This window comes from Scyliorhinus torazame, chromosome 22, assembly GCF_047496885.1.
Source record: "Scyliorhinus torazame isolate Kashiwa2021f chromosome 22, sScyTor2.1, whole genome shotgun sequence".
In the NCBI taxonomy this organism is placed as follows: Eukaryota; Metazoa; Chordata; class Chondrichthyes; order Carcharhiniformes; family Scyliorhinidae; genus Scyliorhinus; species Scyliorhinus torazame.
Window position 1 is genome coordinate 112,445,641 of NC_092728.1, and position 23,132 is coordinate 112,468,772.

The 23,132-nt window shown below is 52.9% G+C and overlaps 1 protein-coding gene across 2 annotated transcripts in view; it reads right to left on the reverse strand.

Annotated features, from left to right (window-relative positions):
* Positions 1-23,132, reverse strand: part of dbh (dopamine beta-hydroxylase (dopamine beta-monooxygenase)) — an 85,012-nt gene that overhangs the window by 45,085 nt on the left and 16,795 nt on the right. The window contains exons 3-5 of one of the 2 annotated variants that reach the window (XM_072488948.1): positions 21,915-22,172; positions 16,287-16,463; positions 5,637-5,739 (exon numbers count right to left, since the gene is read on the reverse strand). In XM_072488948.1, coding sequence (XP_072345049.1) covers positions 5,637-5,739; positions 16,287-16,463; positions 21,915-22,172 — 538 coding nt within the window. The remainder of the gene's footprint in view (positions 1-5,636; positions 5,740-16,286; positions 16,464-21,914; positions 22,173-23,132) is intronic. The other variant, XM_072488949.1, reaches the window with a different exon arrangement.

Sequence of the window (23,132 nt, forward strand, 5' to 3'; positions counted from 1 at the left end):
TGACACACACACACACAGTGACACACAGACACACAGTGACACACACACACCGGCGCACACACACACACAGTGACACAAACAGACAGTGACACACACACACACACAGTGACACACACACCAAAGTGACACACACTCACGGGCACAAAGTGACACACAGGCACACAGTGACACACTCACACACACAGTGACACACACACAGTGACACACACACACACACAGTGACACACACACAGACACACACACACAGACACACACACAGACACACAATGACACACATACACACTAACACACACACACAGGCACACAGTGACACACACAGAGTGCCACACACAGTGACACACACACACACAGTGACACACACACAGACACAGTGGCACACACACACACTGAGACACACACACAGTGAGACATACACACAGACACAGTGACACACACACAGACATAGTGACACACACAGTGTGACACACACACACAGTGACACACACACAGTGAGACACACACACACTGACACACACACAGACACAGTGACACACACACAAAGACACAGTGACACACACACAGTGAGCCACACACACGGTGACACACACACAGTGACACACACACGCTCATTGTGACACACACACACAGGCACACACACACAGGCACACACACACAGGCACACACGCACACAGTCACACACGCACACAGACACACAGTCACACACGCACACAGGCACACAGTGACACACGCACACAGGCACACAGCGACACACACGCACACCGGCACACACACACAGTGACACACATACACACAGTGTGACACACATACACACAGTGAGACACACACACCGGCGCGCACACACACACAGTGACACAAACAGACAGTGACACACACACACAGACACACAGTGACACACACACACCACAGTGACACACACACCACAGTGACACACACACACAGGCACAAAGTGACACACAGGCGCACACAGTGACACACACACACACAGTGACACAAACAGACAGTGACACACACACACACACACAGTGACACACACACCAAAGTGACACACACACACGGGCACAAAGTGACACACAGGCACACAGAGGCACACAGTGACACACTCACACACACAGTGACACACACACACAGTGACACACACACACACACACAGTAACACACACACAGACACACAGTGACACACACACAGTGACAGACACACAGTGACACACACACACAGACACACACGCAGACACACAATGACACACATACACACTAACACACACACACAGGCACACAGTGACACACACACAGTGCCACACACAGTGACACACACACACACAGTGACACACACACAGACACAGTGGCACACACACACAGTGAGACACACACACAGTGAGACATACACACAGACACAGTGACACACACACAGACACAGTGACACACACAGTGTGACACACACACAGTGACACACAGTGACACACACACACAGTGACACACACAGTGACACACACACACAGTGACACAGACACACAGTGACACACACAGTGACACACACACACACAGTGACACTGACACACAGTGACACACACACACAGTGACACACACACACACAGTGACACAGACACACAGTGCCACACACACACAGTGACACACATACACACACAGTGACACACACACACAGTGACACGCACACACACAGTGACACAGACACACAGTGACACACACACACAGTGACACACATACACACACAGTGACACAGACACACAGTGACACACACACACAATGACACACACACAGTGACACACACACACACAGTGACACAGACACACAGTGACACACACACAGTGACACAGACACACAGTGACACACACACACACAGTGACACACACACAGTGACACACACACACAGTGACACACACAGTCACACACACACAGTGACACACACACACCCAGTGACACAGACACACAGTGACACACACACACACAGTGACACACAGACACACAGTGACACACACACACCGGCGCACACACACACACAGTGACACAAACAGACAGTGACACACACACACACACAGTGACACACACACCAAAGTGACACACACTCACGGGCACAAAGTGACACACAGGCACACAGTGACACACTCACACACACAGTGACACACACACAGTGACACACACACACACACAGTGACACACACACAGACACACACACACAGACACACACACAGACACACAATGACACACATACACACTAACACACACACACAGGCACACAGTGACACACACAGAGTGCCACACACAGTGACACACACACACACAGTGACACACACACAGACACAGTGGCACACACACACACTGAGACACACACACAGTGAGACATACACACAGACACAGTGACACACACACAGACATAGTGACACACACAGTGTGACACACACACACAGTGACACACACACAGTGAGACACACACACACTGACACACACACAGACACAGTGACACACACACAAAGACACAGTGACACACACACAGTGAGCCACACACACGGTGACACACACACAGTGACACACACACGCTCATTGTGACACACACACACAGGCACACACACACAGGCACACACGCACACAGTCACACACGCACACAGACACACAGTCACACACGCACACAGGCACACAGTGACACACACACACAGGCACATAGCGACACACACGCACACCGGCACACACACACAGTGACACACATACACACAGTGTGACACACATACACACAGTGAGACACACACACCGGCGCGCACACACACACAGTGACACAAACAGACAGTGACACACACACACAGACACACAGTGACACACACACACCACAGTGACACACACACCACAGTGACACACACACACAGGCACAAAGTGACACACAGGCGCACACAGTGACACACACACACACAGTGACACACACACAGTGACTCACACACACACAGTGACACGCAGACACACAGTGACACACACACAGTGCCACTCACAGTGACACACACACACAGTGACACACACACAGACACAGTGGCACACACACACAGTGACACAGACACAGTGACACACACACAGACACAGTGACACACACAGTGTAACACACACACTGTGACACACACACACAGTGAGACACACACACACTGACACACAGACACAGTGACACACACACAAAGACACAGTGACACACAGTGAGCCACACACACAGTGACACACACACAGTGACACACACACGGTGACACGCACACGGTGACACACACACGCACATTGTGACACACACACACTGTGACACACACACACACAGTGACACTCACACACACACACTCTCACACACACACACAGTGACACACACAGGCACACACACAGTGACACACACACACCGTGACACACACACAGACACAGCGGCACACACACACAGTGACACACACACAGTAAGACACACACACAGTGACACACACACAGACACAGTGACACACACAGTGTAACACACACACACTGTGACACACACACACAGTGAGACACACACACACTGACACACACACACTGACACACACACACTGACACACACACAGACACAGTGACACACACACAAAGACACAGTGACACACACAGTGAGCCACACACACGGTGACACACACACAGTGACACACACACGCACATTGTGACACACACACACACAGTGACACACACACACACTCTCACACACACACACAGTGACACACACACAACACACACAGCGACACTCACACATACACACACAGGCACACACACAGTGACACACACACACCGTGACACACACACACAGTCACACACGCATACAGGCACACACGCACACAGGCACACACACACACCGTGACACACACACAACACACACAGTGACACTCACACACAGACACACAGTGACATACACACACAGTGACACACATGCACAGGCACAGGCACACACACACAGGTACACATGCACAGAGTCACACAGGCATACAGTGACACACGCACACAGGCACACAGTGACACACGCACACAGGCACACACACAGACACACACACAGTGACACACACACACACAGGCACACACACTCAGGCACACACAGTGACACACACGCACACAGGCACACACACAGTGACACAAACACAGTGACACACACACACACAGGCAAACACACACACACAGTGACACACACACACAGTGAGCCACACACACAGTGACACACACACAGTGACACACACACACAGTGACACACACACGCTCATTGTGACACACACACACACATAGTGACACACACACACAGGCACACACACACACACACAGGCACACACACACAGGCACACAGTCACACACGCATACAGGCACACACGCACACAGGCACACACACACACACACACACACACCCCGTGACACACACACAACACACACAGTGACACTCACACACAGACACACAGTGACACACACGCACAGGCACACACACACAAACACAGGCACACACACACAGGCACACACGCACACAGTCACACCCGCACACAGGCACACAGTGACACACGCACACAGGCACACAGTGACACACGCACACAGGCACACACACACAGTGACACACACAGTGAGACACACACACGGTGACACACACACAGTGACACACACACGCACATTATGACGCATAGACACAGTGACACACACACACACACACACAATGACACACACACACAGTGACACACACACACACAGTGGCACACACACACAGTGACACACACACAACACACACAGTGACACTCACACACAGACATACAGTGACACACAGACACACAGTGATGCACACATACACACACAGGCACACACACAGTGACACACACACACCGTGACACACACACACAGTCACACACGCATACAGGCACACACGCACACACACACACACACACACACACCGTGACACACACACAACACACACAGTGACACTCACACACAGACACACAGTGACACACACACACAGACACACAGTGACACACACACACAGTGACACACACGCACAGGCACACACACACAAACACAGGCACACACACACAGGCACACACGCACACAGTGACACACCCGCACACAGGCACACAGTGACACACGCACACAGGCACACAGTGACACACGCACACAGGCACACACACAGTGACACACACACAGTGACACACACACAGGCACTCACACACACACACACACACACTCAGGCACACACAGTGACACACACGCACACAGGCACACACACACAGTGACACACAGTGACACACACACACAGGCAAACACACACACACAGTGACACACACACACACAGTGACACACACAGGAACACAGTGATACACACACACATACACACACTGACACACACACACAGACACACAGCGACACACACACAGAGACACACACACACATACAAACGCAGACACACACACAGGCACACACACACGCAGACACACAATGACACACACACAGTGACACACACGCACACAAACACACAGTGACACACACACACAGTGACACACACACACACAGACACACAGTGACACACACACACAGTGACACACATTCACACAGACACCCAATGACACAAACACAGTGACACACAGACACACACATTTATTATACATTGAGATTGGACCCACCGGACACTCTCACAGGGTTGTGATAATGGACTTCCAGGCGCAAATACTTTGAAGAATTGGCTCCACCAATCAGGAGTCCTACATCCTTTGGGTAATAGAATGGCTGCAATGACAGAAAGAACTGGGTTTGGCAACACATTCTGAGCAAATCCACAATATCAAACAAATAACTTGATGAAATGCAGCCAGCCTGTCTGCACCTTGAATCCAGAGAACTCCAACAGGACAGAAGGAGGCCATTCGGCCCATCGAGTCCACACCGCCCCTCGGAAAGAGCCCCCTACCCAGGCCACTCCCCCGCCCTATCCCTGTGGCACAGAGCTGATGGAACTAACTGGAATGACAGCAATGTGCTGGTGGATTGAATAAAGAGGAAGTGCCAAACAGTTTAAACTAGTCAGCTGGGGGAGGGGGGAGTGATCCGCAAGAAGCTAAACAAATATAAATGTAGGAATGGAGACCCTGGGGCTGACTGGGGAGGACATGGGAACATGAATGGCCAGAGAATAACTAGATTTATAGACCAGGAGAATAGAAATAGGGTTGAAAATAAAGAGGAACTGCTTTTAAAATAGAGTCTGTCAGTAGATCAATGTACACAATGGGCAGAATTCTCCACCTCGGGACACCACAAACGATACGGTAGCGCAGTGGTTAGCACTGTGGCTTCACAGCTCCAGGGTCCCAGGTTCGATTCCCCGCTGGGTCACTGTCTGTGTGGAGTCTGCACATCCTCCCAGTGTCTGCGTGGGTTTCCTCCGGGTGCTCCGGTTTCCTCCCACAGTCCAAAGATGTGCAGGTTAGGTGGATTGGCCATGATAAATTGCCCTTTGAGTCCAAAAAGGTTAGGAGGGGTTATGGGGATAGGGTGGAAGTGAGGGCTTAAGTGGGTCGGTGCAGACTCGATGGGCCGAATGGCCTCCTTCTGCACTGTCTGTTCTGTGCATCTATGTAAACGGGAACCACGACCGGATGGAGAATCCGGCCAAAATCGGATCCCTGGCTGCTCACTCTGTCCTGTCAATGCTCAGAGAGACTCTGCTCATCTGGGAGGGTGGCCAGACTCCGGGCACCGTCATACCCTAACTGTATCAAGGGCCAAGCTCCATCAGGAGCCCACCAGGTGTTGGCACTCCTCAGAGATGCTGCAGAGATTGCAGAGCAAGCAGGGGTCCAACAGAGCTCACCCCAACCAGAGGACACCTGCACCACAATTTCGGAACCCTCCCTGGTTCTCTGCCCCCTCAGGGCTGAGGCCTCACCACTCACTCCCAACCCTCTTCATCACCAGCTGTCTCCTGGAGTGACTGGCAGCACTGACCGTCCCTGCCATCACCTTGTGGGCAGCGTTCAGGGGCGCAGGGAGCCTGTGGTCCATGCTGGGGAAGAGGGTGCCTCTTCGCTCCTCACTGGCACGGAGCTGTGGGTCCACCTGGCTTCCCTGACATCAGGGGGGGGGGGGGTCTGGCCTCCCTGACCTCGGGGGAGGGGGGGGTCTGGCTTCCCTGACCTCGGGGGGGGGGGGGGGTCTGGCCTCCCTGACCTCGGGGGGGGGGGGGGGGTTTGGCTTCCCTGACCTCGGGGGAGGGGGGGTCTGGCTTTCCTGACCTCGGGAGGGAGGCTCTGGCTTCTCTGACCTCGGGGGGGGGGGTCTGGCTTCCCTGACCTTGGGGGGGGTCTGACTTCCCTGACCTTGGGGGGGGGGGGGGGTCTGGTTTCCCTGACCTCGGGGGTGGGAAGGGGGTGGGTCTGACTTCCCTGACCTCGGTGGGGGGGGGGTTCTGGCTTCCCTGACCTCGGGGTGGGGGGGGGGTGTGGTTCTGACTTCCCTGACCTCGGGGGGGGGGCGGGTCTCACTTCTCTGATCTCGGGGGGGGGGGTCTGACTTCCCTGACCTCGGGGGGGGGTCTGGCTTCCCTGACCTCGGGGGGGGGGGGGGTTCTGACTTCCCTGACCTCAGGGGAGGGGGGGGTCTGGCTTCCCTGACCTCGGTGGGGGGGGGGTTCTGGCTTCCCTGACCTCGGGGTGGGGGGGGGGTGTGGTTCTGACTTCCCTGACCTCGGGGGGGGACGGGTCTCACTTCTCTGATCTCGGGGGGGGGGGGTCTGACTTCCCTGACCTCGGGGGGGGGGGTCTGGCTTCCCTGACCTCGGGGGGGGGGGGGTCTGGCCTCCCTGACCTCGGGGGGGGGGGTCTGGCCTCCCTGACCTCGGGGGGGGGGGGGTTTGGCTTCCCTAACCTCGGGGGAGGGGGGGGTCTGGCTTCCCTGACCTCGGGGGGGGGGGGGGGGGTCTGGCTTCCCTAACCTCGGGGGAGGGGGGGTCTGGCTTCCCTGACCTCGGGGGGGGGGGGGGTTCTGGCTTCCCTGACCTCGGGGAGGGTTTTTTTTTTGGCTTCCCTGACCTCGGGGGGGGGGGGGGTTTGGCTTCCCTAACCTCGGGGGAGGGGGGGTCTGGCTTCCCTGACCTCGGGGGGGGGGGGGGGGTCTGGCTTCCCTGACCTCGGGGGAGGGGGGGTCTGGCTTCCCTGACCTCGGGGGGGGGGGGGTGGTCTGGCCTCCCTGACCTCGGGGGGGGGTGGTCTGGCCTCCCTGACCTCGGGGGGGGGGGGTGTTTGGCTTCCCTGACCTCGGGGGGGGGGGGGGGTTTGGCTTCCCTGACCTCGGGGGGGGGGGGATCTGGCTTCCCTGACCTCGGGGGGGGGTTCTGACTTCCCTGACCTCGGGGGTGGGGAGGGGGGGGGGTCTATGAGCCATCTCGGTGGCTGCAGCGAGTGCGTGGTCAGTGCAGTGGTTGTAGAAGAGGCTCTTTGGCCCGAACTGCGGCCCCAGCGGTTAGCATGCCGGCTGGGCCGGGATGTGCTCAGAATTCCCGCCAGCTGAATGGTGGCTCATTAGCCTGTCCTGAATTGCTCCACAAATAGCGCCCCCAACAGGACCGCAAAGCGCACGCAATTCAGTCCCAACGTCAACGCCGAGGGCGCGACTTAACGGTCAAGTTTCTAAGTGTCATTTTGGGTGCGATTGGCGGAGTGCCTCTCGACGGCCACATTGCTGAGATTTTGACCAGATTTTTACGCACTGAGTGCTGAAAATTAGCCCTCACAAGCATCACGCCACCGCTGGCTATCTCACCGCCTGATTCACCAGGCACGCGCCTCAGCATCTCGCTGCTAACAGGGAGGAGCTGCGTTTAAACATTCCCTCACCACTCACTCCCAGTCAGCACGGCAGCGCACAGACCTGCTCCTCACTTCGGGAATGTTCGCCTGGCCAGGATTCTCAATGTTGTGAACAAGAGACGGGGCAGCCTGTCTCCCGAGGGAGTCAGGGGACCAGCAGCAGGCTCACCAATACCTCCTGGGAGGAAGGGGTTGTCAGTGTGGGCAACGTGACCAGGATGACCACCGTCCAATGTCGGAAGACCAGCACGCTCACCGAGCTGCCGTGGTAAGTTACCACCTCTCTCCTGGCATCAGTTCCACCTGCCACAGGAGGGAGATAGAGAACCTAGTGGAGTGGTGCAGCAACAACAATCTCTCCCTCAATGCCAGCAAAACTAAAGAGCTGGTCATTGACTTCAGGAAGCAAAGTACTGTACACACCCCTGTCAGCATCAACGGGGCCGAGGTGGAGATGGTTAGCAGTTTCAAATTCCTAGGGGTGCACATCTCCAAAAATCTGTCCTGGTCCACCCACGTCGACGCTACCACCAAGAAAGCACAACAGCGCCTATACTTCCTCAGGAAACTAAGGAAATTCGGCATGTCCACATTGACTCTTACCAACTTTTACAGATGCACCATAGAAAGCATCCTATCTGGCTGCATCACAGCCTGGTATGGCAACTGCTCGGCCCAGGACCGCAAGAAACTTCAGAGAGTCGTGAACACCGCCCAGTCCATCACACGAACCTGCCTCCCATCCATTGACTCCATCTACACCTCCCGCTGCCTGGGGAAAGCGGGCAGCATAATCAAAGACCCCTCCCACCCGGCTTACTCACTCTTCCAACTTCTTCCATCGGGCAGGAGATACAGAAGTCTGAGAACACGCACGAACAGACTCAAAAACAGCTTCTTCCCCGCTGTTACCAGACTCCTAAATGACCCTCTTACGGGCTGACTTGATTAATACTGCACCCTGTATGCTTCACCCGATGTCGGTGTCTATGTATTGACATTGTGGACCTTGTGTTGCCCTATTCTGTATTTTTTTTCTTTTCATATACTAAATGATCTGTTTGAGCTACTCGCAGAACAATGCTGTTGACTGTACCTCGGTACACGTGACAATACCGCCCCCTGCCTCCATCCTCCGGCACCTCCTTCGATTCCTTCCCCGGTTTGTCCTCCAGCCTCCCCTGGTTCAGCTCCTCCTCAGACGAGGTGAGGTGTCCCTCCTCCTCCTCCTCCTCCAGCAGGTCATCCCACTGCTGTGTCAGGTTGTGGAGGGCACAGCAGACCACCACAAAGCATGAGGCCCCCTGTAGGGGAGGGGGGGGGGGGGGGGGGGGTGGGGGTACTGCAGAGGGGTCCAGGCCTTGGAACAGTATTTTGAGCAGACCGATGCACCGCTCAATGGCAACATGGGCCTGGTTATATCAGGTCTCCACATCAGTCTCCGGCCTCTGCACTGGCATCAGCCAGAACCTCAGAGAGTTCCCCTCATCCCCCAAATCCCAACCCGTTATCCTGGGGTTGTCCTCGAAGATGCTCGGGATCTCAGAGTGTCCCAGGGTATAGCTGTCATGCACACTCTCTGGGAAGTGCGCACACACTTCCGGAGATGGTGGTCACACACAAAGTCAACATTCAGGGAGTGCAACCCATTCCTCTTAATGAAGGGCACTCCCTGATAAAGAACAAAGAAATGTACAGCACAGGAACAGGCCCTTCGGCCCTCCAAGCCCGTGCCGACCATGCTGCCCGACTAAACTACAATCTTCTACACCTCCTGGGTCCGTATCCCTCTATTCCCATCCTATTCATGTATTTGTCAAGATGCCCCTTAAATGTCACTATCGTCCCTGCTTCCACCACCTCCTCCGGCAGCGAGTTCCAGGCACCCACTACCCTCTGCGTAAAAAACTTGCCTCGTACATCTCCTCTAAACCTTGCCCCTCTCACCTTAAACCTATGCCCCCTAGTAATTGACCCCTCTACCCTGGGGAAAAGCCTCTGACTATCCACTCTGTCTATGCCCCTCATAATTTTGTATACCTCTATCAGGTCTCCCCTCAACCTCCTTCGTTCCAGTGAGAACAAACCGAGTTTATTCAACCGCTCCTCATAGCTAATGCCCTCCATACCAGGCAACATCCTGGTAAATCTCTTCTGCACATTCTCTAAAGCCTCCACATCCTTCTGGTAGTGCGGCGACCAGAATTGAACACTATACTCCAAGTGTGGCCTGACTATGTGTGGTAGTCTGTTGAGAGGTATTACGGTACCTGGTAATGCTGGAACACATTGGTAGATATTGTATGTTTACCATTGGTCAAGCTGTATGGTAGCTCCGCCCTGCAAGGTGGGGCATAAGAGCCCGTGCCACCCCAGCAGCCTTCTTTCTGTACCCGAGCTGCTGGGGGAAACATCTAGCTTATTAAAGCCTTCAGTTGGACTCCAACCTCACTTTAGTGGTCATTGATCGTGCATCACTAAGGTTCTATACAGCTGCAACATGACTTGCCAATTCTTATACTCAGTGCCCCGGCCAATGAAGGCAAGCATGCCGTTTGCCTTCTTCACTACCTTCTCCAACTGTGTTGCCCCTTTCAGTGATCTGTGGACCTGTACTCCTAGATCTCTTTGACTTTCAATACTCTTGAGGGTTCTACCATTCACTGTATATTCCCTACCTGCATTAGCCCTTCCAAAATGCATTACCTCACATTTGTCCGGATTAAACTCCATCTGCCATCTCTCCGCCCAAGTCTACAAACAATCTAAATCCTGCTGTATCCTCTGACAGTCCTCATCGCTATCCGCAATTCCACCAACCTTTGTGTCGTCTGCAAACTTACTAATCAGACCAGTTACATTTTCCTCCAAATCATTTATATATACTACAAAGAGCAAAGGTCCCAGCACTGATCCCTGTGGAACACCACTGGTCACAGCCCTCCAATTAGAAAAGCATCCTTCCATTGCTACTCTCTGCCTTCTATGGCCTAGCCAGTTCTGTATCCACCTTGCCAGCTCACCCCTGATCCCGTGTGACTTCACCTTTTGTACTAGTCTACCATGAGGGACCTTGTCAAAGGCCTCACTGAAGTCCATATAGACAACATCCACTGCCCCGGTGCGCTCAAGGCGAGGTGTGTGACATCAGTACCACCTGGACCGGGTTAATCCCAGCGATGCCAGAGAATCCGGCAGCACCTGGGTGAGCTTGGCCCAGTTCAAAGTGGATAAAGTCGGATACCTGGGCACACAGGCCACACACGTCCCTGCTGGAGCCCTGGAATGACCCTGTGGCAAAACTGTTCAGGGTCGTGTTGACCTTCACGGCCACCGGGACTGGGTGTCCTCCTCCTACTCGTCCACGGGGTGGCAATTCACGAGGACATGGCACCAGTGCAGCACATGCTGTCCGTCATCTCCTCGAAAGAGCAACAACACTTGGACACGTGGGCCATCGCCCCCGCTCTGGGTTCCATCTTGGCCTGATGGACGGCCGGGTCTGCGGGGGCCCCCTGCACATGGTCAACGCTGCTGCCTTCTCCGGCGTCTGGCCACCTGGGCTGCCACCAGCACCACGAGGGCCTCCTCTGCGGGACCAACACCACCGCCCATTCTGGTATCTGTAAGGAATTGGCGAAGGAGGGAGACTGACGATCAGTTCGGGTTTCCACCCCGGGATCCTCAAATCCCAAGCTTCCCCCACCCTTACATGTCCCACCTTCTCTCAGAGTGTCACCCAGCGAGTTGACAGTGCTGGGAAACCTCTCTCTGCACACTCACCCCGGCCACAGCAGGAGCCCCGAGACCCAGACCCCCGCAGGGAACATTACGGAGACGGTGCTAAAGTGCCCTCCCCTGAATCACATAAGACAGAGGAGCAGAATTAGGCCACTCGGCCCATCGAGTCTGCTCCGCCATTCAATCATGGCTGATATTTTCTCATCCCCATTCTTCTGCCTTCTCCCCACAACCCCTCATCCCCTTATTAATCAAGAACCTCTCTATCTCTGTCTTAAAGACACTCAGTGATTTGGCCTCCACAGCCTTCTGCGGCAAAGAGTTCCACAGATTCACCACCCTCTGGCTGCGGAAATTCCTCCTCATCTCTGTTTTAAAGGATCGTCCCTTTAGTCTGAGATGGTGTCCTCTGGTTCTAGTTTTTCCTACAAGTGGAAACATCCTCTCCACGTCCACTCTATCCAGGCCTCGCAGTATCCTGTAAGTTTCAATAAGATCCCCCCTCATCCTTCTAAACTCCAACGCTGCCTCTATGGTGCTGATGTTTCTCGAGTTCAGGCAAAGAGTTCCGGCTTCAAAGTTTGATTGAAATGCGATGTAATAATCATCGTCTGAGACACGGCACCTGTACCCAGGTGGAGCCACTTGAGAATATTTTGTTTATTAAACGTCAACACTATCTTTATTCAAAAACATAAAAACGAACTACTTGACAGCCCATAAATCACACTAACCGTTAATCAACGAGGAAAAGTCACTGTGCTACACACACACAAACACACACCCAAGTACTTTTCTGCTACAGAATATTGGTACAAACAGAAAGCTACAACAGTTCCTTTCTACAAAGAAAACCAAACACACAGTAACCCCCCCTCACAGGTCCTGAACAGAACAGAGGACCCTTACTGTGCGATCGTTTTACGTATCAATCTCCCTCCACGAGCCTCCACTGCACTGGCCTTCCCACACGGCCTCATTTCATTGGAACCAAAGCTCGGTATTCACATGTTTCACTGGCATTCGGAGTGCAGTAAAACAGCCTCGATGTTCAGCGTGTTTGACCCGTGGCGACGTGCTCGTCGACACGCAGCGCTCACCACACTCACAATAAAATCACCAGCAATCTGCAAAAGCATTTCTTCAACACCTTTCATCAAGTTGCTCATTCAGATCAATCCCCCTCTCTCTCTCTCTCCTGCAGCTCCCAACAGTAGACTCCTTAGCAGGGGAAAATCATACCGACGCAAAACACACCAGAAGAGAGAAAGAGTTCCCTTTCTCCAGCCCAGGCAGCAGGTCATCTTCCCATCCTCTCTCTCCTCACTCGAGGCCACAAAAGTAAAGAGGCCCTGCAAACAAACACAGCCTCCGGGCAGCTGCAAGCATCAAACACAACCTGCAGCAAACAGTTAACAGTGACAAAGATTTGAAAATCAACATAACATTCCACACATCGCACTGACCAGAAACAACAAGGAATCGTCACCGTTCCATATTCGTACCAATACAAAGCCATATCAGCTGATTTCACAAATAGCTGGGAAGTGCTCTCACAACTAACACAGCCAATTCCTTATTAGCAACAGCCTTCAGCTGTGAAGCTAGAGGCTGCTCACAGTCAAAGGGAGTTAAAGTGACCTTCAGCATAGAACCCAGCACAGGGCTGTGTCCTGGAAGCGTTTGGTCGGACAGACAGGAAGCAGCTGTAGTTGCCCCTGTTTTGCATATCCACAATATTTAAAGATGGCTTGAAGGCCTCACATGATGGCAAAAGCCCCTCAAGGCCCCCCGCCCCCCCCCGCCCCCCCACACCCCGCCAGCCCAGGGTCAGCCACCGACCTGGAACGCTTCAGTTCACCCGACCAAACCCAACCTCCCATGAGGGGTCCCCCAATAACTGGGCAGCAGCTCCACTTCCCGTGAGCTACACGCCCGAAAATGGAAATGGTTCCTCACCCCCACCTCACCCCTTCCTCACCCCTTCCTCACCCCCTCCTCACCCCTTCCTCACCCCTTCCTCACCCCCTCCTCACCCCCTCCTCACCCCATCCTCACCTCCTCCTCACCCCATCCTCACCCCCTCCTCACCCCATCCTCACCCCCTCCTCACCCCCTCCTCACCCCTTCCTCACCCCTTCCTCACCCCTTCCTCACCCCTTCCTCACCCCCTCCTCACCCCCTCCTCACCCCATCCTCACCTCCTCCTCACCCCCTCCTCACCCCCTCCTCAGCCCCTCCTCAGCCCCTCCTCACCCCCTCCTCCCCTCCCCTCCTCCTCCCTTCCTCCTCGCCTCCTCCTCACCCCCTCGTCGCCTCCTCCTCACCCCTCCTCGCCTCCTCACCCCCTCCTCACCCCCTCCTCACCTCCTCCTCACCCCCTCCTCGCCTCCTCCTCACCTCCTCCTCACCCCCTCCTCACCCCCTCCTCACCCCCCTCCTCGCCTCCTCCTCACCCCCTCCTCACCCCCTCCTCACTCCCTCCTCACCTCCTCCTCACCCCCTCCTCACCCCCCCTCAGCCCCTCCTCACCCCCTCCTCCCCTCCTCACCTCCTCCTCACCCCCTTCTCGCCTCCTCCTCACCCCCTCCTCACCTCCTCCTCACCCCCTCCTCACCTCCTCCTCGCCTCCTCCTCACCCCCTCCTCACCCCCCTCCTCACCCCCCTACTCACCCACTCCTCACCTCCTCCTCACCCACTCCTCACCCCCTCCTCACCTCCTCCTCGGTTAACTTCCCTCACTCCCATTCCCCTACACTGTGAGACCCTCCCTCATCCCCATCCCCCACACCGTGAGACCCTCCCTCACCCCCATCCCACACACTGTGAGACCCTCCCTCACCCCCATCTCCCACACTGTGAGACCCTCTCTCACCCCCATCCCGCACACCGTGAGACCCTCCCTCACCCCCATCCCACACACTGTGAGACCCTCCCTCACCCCCATCTCCCACACTGTGAGACCCTCTCTCACCCCCATCCCGCACACTGTGAGACCCTCCCTCACCCCCATCTCCCACACTGTGAGACCCTCCCTCACCCCCATCTCCCACACTGTGAGACCCTCTCTCACCCCCATCCCGCACACCGTGAGACCCTCCCTCACCCTCATCCTCCACACCGTGAGACCCTCCCTCACCCCCATCCCCCACACTGTGAGACCCTCCCTCACCCCCATCTCCCACACTGTGAGACCCTCCCTCACCCCCATCCCCCACACCGTGAGACCCTCCCTCACCCTCATCCCCCACACCGTGAGACCCTCCCTCACCCCCATCCCCCACACTGTGAGACACTCCCTCACCCCCATCCCCCACACTGTGAGACCCTCCCTCACCCCCATCCCCCACACCGTGAGACCCTCCCTCACCCCCATCTCCCACACCGTGAGACCCTCCCTCACTCCCATTCCCCACACCGTGAGACCCTCCCTCACCCCCATCCCCCACACTGTGAGACCCTCCCTCACCCCCATCTCCCACACTGTGAGACCCTCCCTCACCCCCATCTCCCACACCGTGAGACCCTCCCTCACTCCCATTCCCCACACCGTGAGACCCTCCCTCACCCCCATCCCCCACACTGTGAGACCCTCCCTCACCCCCATCTCCCACACTGTGAGACCCTCCCTCACCCCCATCCCCCACACCGTGAGACCCTCCCTCACCCCCACACACTGTTAGACCCTCCCTCACCCCCATCCCTGGTGATGTGGGATTTTCACCTACCTGAGCGCCCATTGCCCATGCTGCTAGCACATGTCTGCAATAATTCAGCTGTGTGGGCTTCATCTTGGAGCCACATGGCCCGTTATAAGGTGGGATCTGGTCCAGCTGTGGCGCACACTGGAACACCTCCATGTGATGGACAATCGCCTCATTTCCTCTCGTAATGACTGGCTCGTACTGAACAGAGGAAAGAGACGGCTTAGTGACTGGAACAGAAATCAGACCCTCGGTGCAGGGAACAGATAGAGACCCTCACTCACTATCCTCACTCACTATCCTCACTCACTATCCTAACTCACTCACTATCCTCACTCACTATCCTAACTCACTATCCTAACTCACTCACTATCCTCACTCACTATCCTCACTCACTCACAATCCTCCCTCACTATCCTCACTCACAATCCTCACTCACTCACAATCCTCACTCACTCACAATCCTCACTCACTATCCTCACTCACTATCCTCACTCACTCACTATCCTCACTCACTCACTATCCTCACTCACTCACTATCCTCACTCACTCACTATCCTCACTCACAATCCTCACTCACTCACTATCCTCACTCACTATCCTCACTCACTCACAATCCTCCCTCACTCACTATCCTCACTCACTCACTATCCTCACTCACTATCCTCACTCACGAACCTCACTCACTATCCTCACTCACTATCCTCACTCACTCACAATCCTCCCTCACTCACTATCCTCAATCACTATCTTCACTCACGATCCTCACTCACTATTCTCACTCACTCACAATCCTCACTCTTTCACTAGCCTCACTCACTCACTAGCCTCACTCACTATCCTCACTCACTATCTCACTCACTCACTATCCTCACCACTAACTATCCTCACTCACTATCCTCACTCACTATCCTCACTCACTATCCTCACTCACTCACTATCCTCACTCACTATTCTCACTCACTCACTATCCTCCCTCACTCACAATCCTCACTCACAATCCTCACTCACTCACTATCCTCACTCACTATCCTCACTCACTCACAATCCTCCCTCACTCACTATCCTCAATCACTATCCTCACTCACTATCCTCACTCACGATCCTCACTCACTATCCTCACTCACTCACAATCCTCCCTCAATCACTATCTTCACTCACGATCCTCACTCACTATCCTCACTCACTCACAATCCTCCCTCAATCACTATCTTCACTCACTATCCTCACTCACTCACTATCCTCACTCACTATCCTCACTCACTCACTATCCTCACTCACTATCCTCACTCACTCACGATCATCCCTCACTCACTATCCTCACTCACTATCCTCGCTCACAATCCTCGCTCACAATCCTCGCTCACAATCCTCGCTCACAATCCTCGCTCACAATCCTCGCTCACAATCCTCGCTCACAATCCTCGCTCACAATCCTCGCTCACAATCCTCGCTCACTATCCTCACTCACTATCCTCACTCACTATCCTCACTCACTATCCTCACTCACTATCCTCACTCACTATCCTCACTCACTATCCTCACTCACTATCCTCACTCACTATCTTCACTCACTCACAATCCTCACTCACTATTCTCACTCACTCACAAACCCCACTCTTTCACTAGCCTCAGTCACTCACTATCCTCACTCACTATTCTCACTCACTATCCTCACTCACTCACTATCCTCACTCAGTATCCTCACTCACTCACTAGCCTCGTTCACTCACTATCCTCACTCAATATCCTCACTCAATATCCTCACACACCATCCTCACTCACTATCATCACTCACTCACAATTCTCCCTCACTCACTATCCTCACTCACTATCCTCCCTCACTATCCTCCCTCACTCACTATCCTCACTCACTCACTATCCTCCCTCACTCACTATCCTCAATCACTCACTGTCCTTACTCACTATCTTCACTCACTCACTATCCTCACTCACTATCCACACTCACTCACTATCCTCACTCACTATCCTCACTCACTACCCTCACTCACTACCCTCACTCACTCACAATGCACCCGACTCAGTATCCTCACTCACTATCCTCACTCACTATCCTCATTCACTCACTGTCTTCACTCACTATCCTCACTCACTATCCTCACTCACTGTCTTCACTCACTATCCTCACTCTCTATCCTCACTCTCTATCCTCACTCTCTATCCTCACTCTCTATCCTCACTCTCTATCCTCACTCTCTATCCTCACTCACTCACTATACTCACTCACTCACAATCCTCCCTCACTCGCTATCCTCACTCGCTATCCTCACTCGCTATCCTCACTTGCTATCCTCACTCACTTTCCTCACTCTCTAGCCTCACTCTCTATCCTCACTCTCTATCCTCACTCTCTATCCTCACTCTCTATCCTCACTCACTCACTATACTCACTCACTCACAATCCTCCTTCACTATCCTCACTCGCTATCCTCACTCGCTATCCTCACTCACTATCCTCACTCACTATCCTCACTCACTATCCTCACTCACAATCCTTCCTCACTCACTGTCCTCACTCACTGTCCTCACTCACTCACAATCCTCACTCATTCACTATCTTCACTCACTATCCTCACCCACTATCCTCACTCGCTATCCTCACTCACTAACAATCCTCCCTTACTTACTATCCTCACTCACTATCCTCTCACTCACAATCCTCCCTCACTCACTGTCCTCACTCACTCACAATCCTCCCTCACTCACTATCCTCACCCACTATCCTCACTCGCTTTCCTCACTCACTCACAATCTATCCTCACTCACTATCCTCTCACTCACTATCCTCACTCACAATCCTCACTCACTATCCTCTCACTCACTATCCTCTCACTCACAATTCTCACTCACTATCCTCACTCACTATCCTCACTCACTATCCTCACTCACTATCCTCACTCACTATGCTCACTCACTCACAATCCTCCCTCACTCGCTATCCTCACTCGCTATCCTCACTCTCTATCCTCACTCGCTATCCTCACTCGCTATCCTCACTCGCTATCCTCACTCGCTATCCTCACTCGCTATCCTCACTCTCTATCCTCACTCTCTATCCTCACTCACACACAATCCTCATTCACTCACAATCCTCACTCACTCACAATCCTCACTCACTATCCTCACTCACTCACAATCCTCACTCACTTACTATCGTCACTCACTATCCTCACTCACACACAACCCTCCCTCACTCACTATCCTCACTCACTCACTACCCTCCCTCACTCACTATCATCACTCTCTCATTCCTCACTCACTATCCTCACTCTCTCACTATCCTCACTCACAATCCTCACTCACTCACTATTCTCACTCACTATCCCCACTCCCTCACTATCCTCACTCACTCACTATCCTCACTCACTATTCTCACTCACTCACAATCCTCCCTCACTCAATATCCTCACTCACTATCCTCACTCACTCACTATCGTCACTCACTAACTATCCTCACTCACTATCCTCACTCACTCACAGTCCTCACTCGTTCACTATCCTCACTCACTATCCTCACTCACTCACTATCCTCACTCACTCACAATCCTCCCTCACTAACTATCCTCACTCACTATCCTCACTCAATCACTATCCTCACTCACAATCCTCCCTCACTCACTATCCTCACTCACTCACTATCCTCACTCACTCGCAATCCTCCCTCCCTCACTATCCTCACTATCCTCACTCACAATCCTCACTCACTATCCTCAGTCACTATCCTCACTCACAATCCTCCCTTACTCACTATCCTCACTCACTGTCCTCACTCACTCACAATCCTCCCTCACTCACTATCCTCACTCACTATCCTCACTCACTCACTATTTTGATTCACTCACTATCCTCACTCAATCACAATCCTCACTCACTCACAACCCTCACTCACTCACTAGCCTAACTCACTATCCTCACTCACTATCCTCACTTACTCACTATCCTCCCTCACTCACTATCCTTACTCACTCGTTCACAATCCTCGCACACTCACTATCTTCACTCACAATCCTCACTTACTCACTATCTTTACTCACTATCCCCACTCACTCACTATCCTCCCTCCCTCACTATCCTCACTCACTCACTATCCTCACTCACTCACAACCCTCCCTCACTCACTATCCTCACTCACTATCCTCACTCACTCACTACCCTCCCTCACTCACTATCATCACTCTCTCATTCCTCACTCACTATCCTCACTCTCTCACTATCCTCACTCACAATCCTCACTCACTCACTATTCTCACTCACTATCCCCACTCCCTCACTATCCCCCCTCCCTCACTATCCTCACTCACTAACTATCCTCACTCACTATCCTCACTCACTCACAGTCCTCACTCGTTCACTATCCTCACTCACTATCCTCACTCACTCACTATCCTCACTCACTCACAATCCTCCCTCACTAACTATCCTCACTCACTATCCTCACTCAATCACTATCCTTACTCACTCACAATCCTCCCTCACTCACTATCCTCACTCACTATCCTCACTCACTCACTATCCTCACTCACTCGCAATCCTCCCTCCCTCACTATCCTCACTATCCTCACTCACAATCCTCACTCACTATCCTCACTCACTATCCTCACTCACAATCCTCCCTTACTCACTATCCTCACTCACTATCCTCACTCACTCACAATCCTCCCTCACTCACTATCCTCACTCACTATCCTCACTCACTCACTATTTTGATTCACTCACTATCCTCACTCAATCACAATCCTCACTCACTCACAACCCTCACTCACTCACTAGCCTAACTCACTATCCTCACTCACTATCCTCACTTACTCACTATCCTCCCTCACTCACTATCCTTACTCACTCACAACCCTCACTCACTATCCTCACTCACTCGTTCACAATCCTCACACACTCACTATCTTCACTCACAATCCTCACTTACTCACTATCTTTACTCACTATCCCCACTCACTCACTATCCTCCCTCCCTCACTATCCTCACTCACTATCCTCACTCACTATCCTCAGTCACTCACTATCCTCACTCACTCACATTCCTCACTCACTATCCTCAGTCACTCACTACCCTCACTCACTATCCTCACTCACTATCCTCACTCACTCATAATGCTCGCTCACTATCCTCACTCACTCTCCTCACTCACTCACTATGCACACTCACTCACAGTCCTCACTCATTCACAGTCTTCACTCATTCACAGTCCTCACTAGCAGTCCTCCCGCACTCACTATCTTCACTCACTTACAATCCTCACTCACTCACTACTCTCCCTCCCTCACAATCCTCACTCACTCATAATCCTCACTCACTCACAGTCCTCACTCACTCACAATCCTCACTCACTCACTATCATCACTCACTCAGTATCCTCACTCACTCACTATCCTCACTCACAGTCCTCACTCACGCACAGTCCTCACTCACTCAGTCCTCACTCACTCACTATCCTCACTCACTATCCTTGCCCACTCACAATCCTCACTCACTCTGTCCACACTCACTCACAATCCTCACTCACTTATAATCTCATTCACTCACTCATAATCCTCACTCACTCACAATCCTCACTCACTCACTATCCTCACTCATTCTCCTGCCCCGATCTCTTCACCATCACACATGATACTTGCCATAACGATGTGATGTGCAGGGAGGTCTCTAGGCAGTTTGCTGATGTGACACCAGTATGTCGTCTCCTGGTCAGGGATTGTCACATTGGGAGCGAGGACATCCAGCACCTTGACATCAGGTGGCAGTGTGGGAGAGCTGACACTTGCCTTGAGGAGCTGCACACGTTGCATTCCACCATTCATTGATCTCAGGTCTATTGATTCCAGTGATGGTGTTGGTCGCTCGAGGAATCCATACAAAAGATGGACTGTTCCACCCTTGAGTGAATAGGACAATCAGTTACAGATACCCATCATTCTCAGCCAATCAAGTGTGAATATGGAATCAATGGGCATGCTCCTGTGGTGACTAGGGGCTTTTCACAGTAACTTCATTGAAGCCTACTTGTGACAATAAGCTATTATTATTATTAATTAGAGAAAATCTTTTCACCTGAAATAATCTCGTTGGTGAATTGTTACAAGGACCAGTAATAAAGATGTGTGATATAAAATATTAATTTATGATGTCATCGGCTTGACATTCATAAAGATTGAATTTTTTAGAAAGACCATTTGTTGTAAGCGAATGACTCAAGTTTAACAGCAGCTAATGTGTTGGATTTGCAAAGGACACCAACACTGAATCTGAGGAGGTCTGGGAGAAACTCTTGTTTGTTTGTACCTTCATAGTCTGCAAGCCTATCTTTTACAAAACCCACAAAGAAAACGGGCAACGAGGAGGTCAGCACCCCGCTCACAGAGTCCCAGAGAACTAAAAAAATACAAAAACTATTGATCCGTGTGCAGACATTTGAAAAGGATTCAGAAGCTGGAAACGTGGCTGGTGTTCCTGGCAGAGACCAGAATCTGATAATACTCCCTAAGAAGAGGCAATGTGAAGCCAGAGGCTTCTCCTGGGAAAGCTGAGTCAGAAATGCTGCAGAGCTGCGAAGAAGATCACTACAGGCTGTAGACCAGAGACTTTAAACCACACTCCTACTGTGACATAAGGGCACTAATGGACTCATCATCTCTTCACCTTGATCCTTTTTCACCTTTTCCACCCCTCTGTGTTTGTCTGTCTTGTGTGTGTGTGTGGGTCGAGGGTGGGGCAGTTAAAGGGGAGTCAGGTATTAGCTCGTCATTAAGCCGCTGTGTTTATTGTATAGTTCATATTCATTCTAGTTATAAATAAGCAGTAATCATGTTTCAGCTGACAAACCTGGTGACTGTAAT